Source organism: Branchiostoma belcheri, unplaced genomic scaffold (genome assembly GCF_001625305.1).
Source record: "Branchiostoma belcheri isolate BF01 breed outbred unplaced genomic scaffold, Haploidv18h27 scaffold179, whole genome shotgun sequence".
NCBI lineage: Eukaryota > Metazoa > Chordata > Leptocardii > Amphioxiformes > Branchiostomatidae > Branchiostoma > Branchiostoma belcheri.
The window spans coordinates 251516-262359 of NW_017803257.1; the positions used below are offsets into that span (position 1 = coordinate 251516).

The 10844-nt window shown below is 43.2% G+C and overlaps 1 protein-coding gene and 2 pseudogenes across 2 annotated transcripts; 1 reads left to right on the top strand and 2 right to left on the bottom strand.

Annotated features, from left to right (window-relative positions):
- Positions 1-1235: 1235 nt before the first annotated feature.
- On the bottom strand, positions 1236-2923 carry LOC109467248 (annotated as a pseudogene).
- On the bottom strand, positions 1717-6635 carry LOC109467245 (gastrula zinc finger protein XlCGF57.1-like). 2 transcript variants are annotated; one of them, XM_019765188.1, is made up of 3 exons: positions 6520-6635; positions 4145-5684; positions 1717-1767 (listed from the first exon to the last, which is right to left on the bottom strand). In XM_019765188.1, exon 2 carries the CDS (start codon positions 5676-5678, stop codon positions 4155-4157), a length of 1524 nt encoding a protein of 507 aa, XP_019620747.1. In that variant the 5' UTR covers positions 5679-5684; positions 6520-6635; the 3' UTR covers positions 1717-1767; positions 4145-4154. The 2 variants fall into 2 exon arrangements, with proteins under 2 accessions (XP_019620747.1, XP_019620746.1); XM_019765187.1 differs by having other exon boundaries at positions 1718-1757; positions 4135-5684.
- Positions 6636-8966: 2331 nt separating this feature from the next.
- Positions 8967-10820, top strand: LOC109467251 (annotated as a pseudogene).
- The last annotated feature ends 24 nt before the right edge of the window (positions 10821-10844 follow it).

Genomic DNA, 10844 nt, shown 5'->3' on the forward strand with positions numbered 1-10844 from the left:
ACTGAATGTAACATATGTATTCCGGTAACCTGTCTACAGAATACGAGTAATGTACAAAAAAATGCGAGTAATACGAGTAATGTACAACATTATCAACACAAGTATCATATTTCTTATCTAAAGTGACAGAAAAAAACTTTAATCTTAACAAACATATCAGTCACTTTGACACGCAAGAAACATTTGAAGGGGTTTTCAAACGTACGCTCCTTTTTATGGTACGACAGCAAAAGCTGTCATCAGCAGTGTTTTCACAATTCACGGGTTTATTAAGTTTTAATGTTTAACCATATGAAGATCTAGACTAATTTTAAATGCTGGCGAATCATCAAATCTGTTTCCTTGTAACATTTGTTTTTACCTGTATCGTCGACTAAAAGGCAGTTCCAAACTAGTTTTTTGGTTTTTTTCCTCTTTGGTTACTCATATGCGTGACACAGTACATAATTTTGCCATCCGCACTACCCTAACATACGAGGTTTGTCAGCAGTGTGTTAAGCCATGTGTTTGTATAAAGTACAGCACTGAAAGTCACACTGGTCACACTGGTAAGGGTTTATCGTCAATGTTTGTAGCTATGTGTTGGTCCAAATGTCTTTTGCGTGCTGCGGAATAGTCCCACTGCTCACATCTGTATAATCAATGTCCTGTATGCTTTTTCATATGCTTGGATAGGTGAGACCTGTCAGCCGTCCTGAATCCGCACTTCTCACACATGTAGGGTTTGTCTCCTGTGTGTTTCGCAGTGTGTGTGTCTAAATGACATTTCTGTGCAGCAGAATAGTCGCACTGGTCACATTTGTACGGTTTTTCTCCTGTATGCTTTTTCAAATGCCTGGATAGGCTAGACCTGTCAGCTGTCCTAAAACCGCAATCCCCACACATGTAGGGTTTGTCTCCGGTGTGTTTAGCCATGTGCCGGGCTAAATCGCCTTTCCGTACAGCAGAATAGTCACACTGGTCACATTTGTAGGGCCTTTCTCCCGTATGTTTCTTCATATGTCTAGATAGGTTACGCCTGTCAGCTGTCCTGTATCCACACTCCCCACACATGTAGGGTTTGTCTCCGGTGTGTTTAGCCATGTGTGTGTCTAAATCGCATTTCTGGGCAGCAGAATAGTCACACTGGTCACATTTGTAGGGTTTCTCTCCTGTATGTTTTCTCATATGCGTTGATAGGTTAGGTCTATAAGCCGTCCTGTATCCGCACTCCCCACACATGTAGGGTTTGTCTCCGGTGTGTTTAGTCATGTGTCTGTCTAAATCGCCTTTCCGTGCAGAAGAATAATCGCAATCGTCACATTTGTAAGGTTTCTCTCCTGTATGTTTTTTCATGTGCAAAATAAGATGAGAATGGTCAACCGTCCTATATCCGCACTCCCCACACATGTAGGGTTTGTCTCCGGTGTGTTTGGCCATGTGTTTGTCCACATCACTTTTCTGTGCAGCGGAAAAGTCCCACTGGTCACACTTGTACGGTTTCTCACCTGTATGTTTTCTCAGATGTACAGTTAGATGGGACCTTTCAGCTGTCCTGTATCCACACTCCCCACACATGTGGGGACTTTCCCCAGTATGTGTTTTCATATGCAAGGATAGGGCAGACCTGTAAGCTGTCCTGTATCCGCACTCCTTACAAATGTAGGGTTTGTCTCCGGTGTGTTTAGCCATGTGTGTGTCCAAATTGACTTTCTGTGCAGCAGAATAGTCGCACTGGTCACATTTGTACGGTTTCTGACCTGTATGTCTTCTCATATGTACAGTTAGGCGATTCTTGTTAGCCGTCCTGTATCCACACTCCCCACACATGTAGGGTCTTTCCCCAGTATGTGTTTTCATATGCAATGATAGGGCAGACCTGTAAGCTGTCCTGTATCCGCACTCCAAACACATGTAGGGTTTGTCTCCAGTGTGTTTAGACATGTGTGTGTCCAAATTGACTTTCTGTGCAGCAGAATAGTCACATTGGTCACATTTGTACGGTTTCTCACCTGTATGTATTCTCATATGCCTGGATAGGTTACGTCTGTCAGCCGTCCTGTATCCACACTCCCCGCACATGTAGGGTTTGTCTCCGGTGTGTTTAGACATGTGTCGGTCTAAATCACGTTTCCGTGCAGCAGAATAGTCACACTGGTCACATTTGCAGGGTTTCTCTCCTGTGTGTTTTCTCATGTGAACAGTAAGATGAGAATGGTCAGTCGTCCTGTATCCGCACTCCCCATACATGTAGGGTTTGTCTCCAGTGTGTTTAGCCATGTGCTTGTCTAGATTGCTTTTATATGTAGCAGAATAGTCACATTGTTCACACTTGTATCGTTTTCCCACCTTACCTTTCACCACATGCCCGTCCGTCTGCTCTGTTTGACTCTGTACGGGAGGATGGACAGAGTTTACCCCGTACGTTTCCTCCGATAGAATGTCCTCTTCCTTGTCCTGCTGTCCTCCCGTTTGTGTTGCCGGGTCCTCGCTGCTGCTTCTCCGGTCCATAATTTTCTGACAGCAAAGACAAAATTTCCTAAATTGAAGCGTCGACAACGTAAATTACATACTATCCGTTTCTATATAAGACCAAAACTAAAAGGAATTCATGCATGATGATATATCCATACTATTTATGCCCACAGTCTATATGACCCCCATAGCCAGTATATTTGGAAAGAGACCAGTGATATTGGATATCAGATATCCTATCTGGGTCGATCCTCGCCCCCCCCCCCCCCCTCCCCCATATACACCTTAGATAATTCACGTATCCCGATTTGAAGTATCTGCCGCGGTACCGCGAAACAGCGAGTGTAGGAGGTACAAAACAGCCTTACCTGTCTTTCAAAACTGCCCAGAGTAGATTTAGATTCGAAGTGAGTTGGAAATCGCCTCAGATTGGAGAGAAATGACACCCTCGGACGGCTCAAAATGGCGGACAAGCGTCATCAAAGGTGACAAACAATACGGATGGGGCAAAGGTCAAAGTTGACAAACCTGATTACCCAAATCCAGGATTTTGTCGTTACGGACGTCTTGCATGATATATTGCTCTTTTCTCTGCTCTATCACTTTGAACAACTGTTTCTGCTGCATTTACTACAATTGTAGTAGTATATGTGCGAAGAAAAAGACTATAAAAAGATGTTTGCAAAGTGGATGTTACAATTGTGATGATGACTAGTTACGAGATATGTGTATATATCAGCTTATTTCACAACGTGAGCGAATTGAATACAAACAGATATGTACAGGCAGTTTGAAACGGTTTCAGTACCTTTATTTCGTTTCGCACTGTAATACAATATGTAAAGTATCTAAACCTAAGTCTAAAGAACTACTTTACAATGGGAAGTAGTGGGGTTTTTTTCGAGTATTAGTATTATTGATGATTAGTGCTAGTCTATCAATATTTTCTCATTGCGTACTGAATGTAACATAAGTATTCCAGTACCCTATCCACAGAATAGATGTACAACATTATCAACACAAGCATCATAACTCTTTTCATTTTTCTACAGTGACATCCAAACACTCTAACCTTAACAAACATGTCAGTCACTTTAACACACAAGTATGATTTTCTATTAAACGTACACTTCTTTTTTGTGGTTAAATCGGGCTGACCGTTAGCAGAACTGTTTCCGCCCTCCTCAGAAATGTAAGGCTTCCCATGTTTGAATGTTTATTAACGATGTGAAGTCTCTATTCTGAGAAATAATAGTATTCTCTGAAGACTATTATTTTATGCTGACGAAACTGCACAACTGTTACCAGTGTAACATTTTTCACCTGTATGTTCGGCTAAAATTGAGAAACTTCCGAACTGGTTGTGTGGTTTCTTTCCTGCATGGTTCTTCCTATGCGGGACGTTGACAGATGAGATATGTTAGCCATCCACACTACGCTCACATATTCGGTTTCTTAGCAGTGTGTTTAGCAATGTGTTTGTCAAAAGACCGCTTCTGTATAGCGGAATAGTTACAATGCTAACATCCGTATGGTCAATCTCCTGTATGTTTTTTCATATGCCTGGATAAGGTAGACCTGTCGGCCGTCCTAAATCCAAACTTCTCACACATGTAGGGTTTGTCTCCGGTGTGTTTAGCCATGTGTTTGCCTAAATCGCCTTTCTGTGCAGCAGAATATGTACAGTTAGGTGATTCTTGTTAGCCGTCCTGTATCCGCACTCCCCACACATGTAGGGAATTTTCCCCAATATGTTTTTTCATATGCTTGGAGAGGTTACCTCTATCAGCTGTCCTATATCCACACTTCTCACACAAGTAGGGTTTGTCTCCAGTGTGTTTAGTCATGTGTTTCTCTAAATCACTTCTCTCTGAAGCAGAATAGTCGCACTGGTCACATTGGTAAGGTCTTTCGCCAGTATGTTTTCTCATATGCCTGCGAAGGTTAGCCTTGGTAGTTGTCCTGTACCCACACTCCCCACACATGTTGGGCCTTTCCCCAGTATGTTTTTTCATATGCTTGGAGAGGTTGGATCTGTCAGCTGTCCTGTGTCCGCACTCCTTACACATGTAGGGTTTCTCTCCGGTGTGTTTAGCCATGTGTCGGTCCAAATCACTTTTATGTGCAGAGAAATAGTCACACTGGTCACATTTGTAAGGTTTCTCTCCTGTATGTCTTCTCATATGTACAGTTAGATGGTTCCTATCAGCAGCCATGTATCCGCACTCCCCGCACATGTGGGGAGCCTCTCCGGTGTGCTTGAACAAGTGTTTGTCCAAATGACATTTCTTTGCAGCAGAATAGTCACACTGGTGACATTTGTAGGGTTTCTCACCTGTATGTTTTCTCATATGTACTTTTAGGTTAGACCTGGATGCTGTCCTAAATCCGCACTCCCCACACATGTAGGGTTTGTCTCCTGTGTGTTTAGCCTTGTGTTGGTCTAAGTGATCTTTCAATGCAGCAGAATAGTCACACTGGTCACATTTGTAGGGTTTTTCACCAGTATGTTTTTTCATGTGCCTGGATATGTTAAAGCTGACAGCCGTCCTATATCCACACTCCCCACACATGTAGAGTTTGTCTCCAGTGTGTTTAGCCATGTGTATGTCTAAACTGACTTTTTGTGCAGCAGAATAGTCACACTGGTCGCATTTGTACGGTTTTTCACCAGTGTGTTTTCTCATATGCTTGGATATATCAGAACTGTGACACGTCCTGTAACCACACTCCCCACACATGTAGGGTTTGTCTCCAGTATGTTTAGTCATATGTCGGTCTAAATTGGTTTTCTTTGCAGCAGAATAGTCACACTGGTCACATTTGTAAGGTTTCTCTCCTGTATGTTTTCTCATATGCACGGTTAGGTGAGACCTGTGAGCTGTCCTGTATCCACACTCCCCACACAGGTAGGGTTTGTCCCCAGTGTGTTTAGCCATGTGCCGCTCTAAATGGCATTTATATGCAGTAGCATAGTCACACTGGTCACATTTGTAGGGTTTGTCCACAGTACCTTTCACCACAGGCCCGTCCGTCTGCTCTGTTTGACTCTGTACGGGAGGATGGACAGAGTTTACCCCGTACGTTTCCTCCGATAGAATGTCCTCTTCCTTGTCCTGTTGTCCTCCCGTGTCTGTTGCCGGGTCCTCGCTGCTGCTTGTCTCGTTCCCAGGGTGCACAGTTGGCAGCTCGTCCACAGGAATCTCACTGTTTCTCCGGTCCATAATTTTCTGAGAGCAAAGATAAAATTTCCCAAATTGAAACTTTGAAAACGTGTCCATACTATCCATGACCATATTCCTGTATCCCTATGAACACAATGGCCAGTATGTTCTAGTTCTAGTTCTATACAATACTAAGCAATACCCCTCGCGGGGTCTAGTGCTTAGGGAAGTGGTCGTTCCCCAGCGTGACCGGTGGTGGTGGTGAGGAAAAAAAATAAGTACAAATAATAACAAAAACAAGTGCAATGACTATATACAGAAGTCATGGCTGGGGATTGACCACATTCCTACAGCTGGGTACAGCTAGGGAAGCCATAATGACTGGCTACCCCAGCTTTGAAATGTTCAATTGACTTAGCCATTACCAGATGGTCAGGTAAGGCGTTCCATTCGATCACTGTTCGTGGGAAAAAGCTACCTCTAAAGGTATCTGTTCTACAGTGTAGTGTGTTGAAACGTAGCTGGTGCCCTCTGGTTGGGTTTGTGTTTCTTGTAAGAATGTGGTGTAGAGGAATGGATATAAGATTGTTGACTGCTTTGTAGAGGAGGCATAGACGCTGTTGTTGTCTCCGTTGCTGGAGCGTTGGCCAACCAAGTGAGTTTTGTATGGCAGTAATGCTGCTTGAGTGTTTGTAGTTACCAGACACAAACCTTGCGGCTCGTTGGGAAAGACTAGTGATTAATTACGTTAGAAAACTATGGAGCATCAGATGTCCTATCTAGGTCGATCTGCCCCCCTCCCCTCCCCATGTATACCAATAGATAATTCACGCGTCACGATTTAAAGTATCTGCTGCGGTACCGCGACACAGCGAGTGTAGGAGGTAAACAAAGGTCTTACCTGTCTTTCAGAACTGCCAAAAGTAGGTTTAGAGTCGATGTAAGTTGGAATTCGCCTCAGATTGGAGAGAAATGACACCCTCGCACGGCTCAAAATGGCGGACAAGCGTAATCAAAGGTCAAACCAAACAAATGGGTCAAAGGTCAAAGTTGAAAGACCTGATTACCCAGATCCAGGTTTATGTCCTTAGAACGTCTTCCCGGGTATTGTAATCTTGTCTTTCGGTTCAAACGACAGTTTATTCTAGGATTAAATCATTTGTGGCCGAGATTAAAGGGCCAAAAAACACGAAAAGAAGAAAAAAGATATTATATGCAGTGATAGTTTCGATATATCCGTATGTATTGGCTCATTTTTTACATGCTATTATAATATATAAGAATGTTACAACGTCAATATTTTCTATTCGTCTTTTTTTCTTCTTTTTATCTACTACACGTGTCTTAATTAAAGAATAAATCCTCGTTTTAACCGATGGACAAAATTGCAATATCCATCAAGCCGTCAAATAGCTACTAATCTGGGTAATCAGGTTTGACAACTTTAACCTTTGTCCCTGTATTCATTTGACCTGTGATTACGCTTGTCCGCCATTTTGACCCGTGCGAGGGCGTCATTTCTCTCCAATCTGAGGCCATTTCCAACTTACTTCGACTCTAAACCCACTCTGGGCAGTTTTAAAAGACAGGTAAGACCTTTGTGTACCTCCTACACTCGCTGTGTCGCGGTACCGCAGCAGATACTTCAAATCGTGACGCGTGAATTATCTAAGGCATACATGGGGAGGGGGGCACATCGACCTAGATAGGACATTTAGGGCACAGCCCACTAATTCCAGCCCCTATTGGAATATATGGAAAACATCTAAGAACTGAGCTGTCAACAATCACCTACTTGAGTGTTCAACTATTGCAAACACATATTGACAGGGTAGTCCAACTTCCAAATTGTCCATTTAGTCCAAAAATTTCACTTTTTGACCAGCGAAACCTGGCACGGCAAATGCGAACACTGGCAGCATGACCTCTGACCCCCTTGAAGACCACCAAAAGACAAGAAGATGGGATTAGTTTTAGAACCTATCAAGCAGCCAAAACAACCCTAACAGCCAGTTTTTTCAAGTTAATAGAAATAACTCTCCAGCTGGAAAATGCCACCATTTATAAACACATACCAAAAAAAAGGATGTTTTCAGTTGGTTTGGATGCGGTTATCAAAGGGGTCTCACACTGGGCCCTCTGGGCATGCGCCATTTGGTGGCCTTTGCCCTGTCAGGGGGTTCAAGTTCAAAACTGACAGATTTCAATACTTTCGCATAAACCGGGTAAGGGTTGTAAACTCTCAGCCCAAGTGTCAAAGATCTCTGATGAGAAATGGTCCCCTGGGAATACATTTGATGACAGGTGTTGGTGGCCCATTCCCTGGCCTAGGGCACTGGTCTGAGCCTATTGGTGGGGTCCATATTACTGAGATAAAAGTAAGAAAAACAGAGGAAAAAGTAAGAATTTGCTGGCCCTGGCATTAGCTGAGTACCTTTTCTCCACTAAGGCATCTAAAGGTGCATCTTAAAGATGTTAGATTTGCCTATTAAACTGTTTAAGGACAGCACATACTGCACTGTCAATAAAGGCTACAAAATCCAAGAAAAATGGTCAAAAACACTAAAATCAAAGAATAGTTTTAGCAAATCTGAGTCCAGTGAGTCACATGAAGCCTGCTCCTAACCCAAAGAACTAATTTAGGCAAATATAAGCTACAATGGTCAATCTTACCCCCCTCCCTAAAGTTCTGTCAGGGCACAGCCCACTAATTCCAGCCCCTATTGGAATATATGGAAAACATCTAAGAACTGAGCTGTCAACAATCACCTACTTGAGTGTTCAACTATTGCAAACACATATTGACAGGGTAGTCCAACTTCCAAATTGTCCATTTAGTCCAAAAATTTCACTTTTTGACCAGCGAAACCTGGCACGGCAAATGCGAACACTGGCAGCATGACCTCTCGACCCCCTTGAAGACCACAAAGACAAGAAGATGGGATTAGTTTTAGAACCTATCAAGCAGCCAAAACAACCCTAACAGCCAGTTTTTTCAAGTTAATAGAAATAGAAATAACTCTCCAGCTGGAAAATGCCACCATTTATAAACACGTACCAAAAAAAGGATGTTTTCAGTTGGTTTGGATGCGGTTATCAAGGGGGGTCTCACACTGGGCCCTCTGGGCATGCGCCATTTGGTGGCCTTTGCCCTGTTACTATCATATGTTCCAGATAGCACAAAGGATACTCATGATTTTTTTTAATGTGAAGGATTACTGGCATTTACAAACATACTGGTCAGTGTGTTCCTTGAGTTCTAAGAATATAGACATAGGTACTATGCTGTATCAAAAACCTTTTTCTCTTATCCTTCAACTTCGAATATTTTGTTTTCGTTCTAAGAAAAAAAATGATGGACCCGAGAAGCTGTGAGATTCCTGTGGACGAGCTGCCAACTGTGCACCCTGGGAACGAGACAAGCAGCAGCGAGGACCCGGCAACAGACACGGGGGACAGCAGGACAAGGAAGAGGACATTCTATCGGAGGAAACGTACGGGGTAAACTCTGTCCAACCTTCCGTACAGAGTCAAACAGAGCAGACGGACGGGCCTGTGGTGAAGGGTACTGTGGACAAACGCTACAAATGTGACCAGTGTGACTATTCTGTATCACGGAAAGGCCATTTAGACTCACACATGGCTAAACACACTGGAGACAAACCCTACATGTGCGGGGAGTGTGGATACAGGACAGCCCACAATTCTTATCTTTCTGTGCATATGAGAAAACATACAGGAGAAAAACCCTACAAATGTGACCAATGCGACTATTCTGCTGCACAGAAACTTCATTTAGACCGACACATAACTAAACATACGGGAGACAAACCCTACATGTGTGGGGAATGTGGCTTTAGGACGGCTGATAGATCTACCATAACCGTGCATATGAGAAAACATACAGGTGAGAAACCCTACAAATGTGACCAGTGTGACTATTCTGCTGCACAGAAAGTCAATTTAGACCGGCACATGGCTAAACACACCGGACAAAAACCCTACAAATGTGATCAGTGTGACTATTTTGCTACACAGAAAGTCAATTTAGACAAACACATGGCTAAACACACTGGAGACAAACCCTACATGTGTGGGGAGTGCGGATTCAGGACAGGATACAGGTCTGCCCTATCCAAGCATATGAAAAAGCACACTGGGGAAAGACCCTACAAATGTGACCAGTGTGACTATTCTACTGCACATAAAAGCAATTTAGACAAACACGTGGCTAAACATACCGGAGATAAACCCCACATGTGTGGGGAGTGCGGTTTTAGGACGGCTGACAGGTCTAGCCTATCCAGGCATATGAAAAAGCATACAGGAGAAAAACCCTACAAGTGTGACCGGTGTGACTATTCTGCTGCAACAAAAAGGCGATTTAGACAAACACATGGCTAAACACACTGGAGACAAACCCTACATGTGTGGGGAGTGTGGATACAGAACGGCTGACAGACGTAACCTATCCAGGCACATGAGAAAACATACTGGGGAAAAACCCTACAAATGTGACCACTGTGACTATTCTGCTGCACAGAAAGTTCAGTTAGACCGACACATGACTAAACATACATGAGACAAACCCCACATGTGCGGGGAGTGTGGCTTTAGGACGGCTCATAGATCTGTGCTGAGAAAAACCCTACAAATGTGATCAGTGTAACTATTCTTCTGCGCATAAGAGGTCTTTACAACTACACATAGCTACGCATGGTGGTGAGAAACCCTAAATCTGTGACCAGTGCGACTACGCTGCTACACGGAATATCCATTGGTGCCGAAACATGGCTAAACACACTGGTAACAGGTCAGCTCGGAGCAGCAACCCTTCCATACATATGGGAAGGCATACGGGTAAAAAAAAAACTACAAGTGTGACCACTGCGGATATTCCACATCACGGAAAGTAACTTTAGTTCGCCACCTAGCAAAGTGCACTGGTGAAACACCTTAAATCTATACAGATGTATATATAGCTAAGTTAGAATGCAGAAGTTCCCACCATGTCTTAGTTGGCTAGTATTGTTAGAGGGTTTTGTGTAGAGGCCAGTGTTAGCTTCTGTGCTGTGGCGAGTCTATCTTGCGCGAGAACTAACGATAATGACGTATAATTAACCTATAAAAAGTGCCATACTCATAAAGTTGTTTTGTATTTTTTTTGTTCTTGTTGTTCGTTGTTTATTCTATTCCTTTAGTACTATATCGTATTGTGTTACGTAG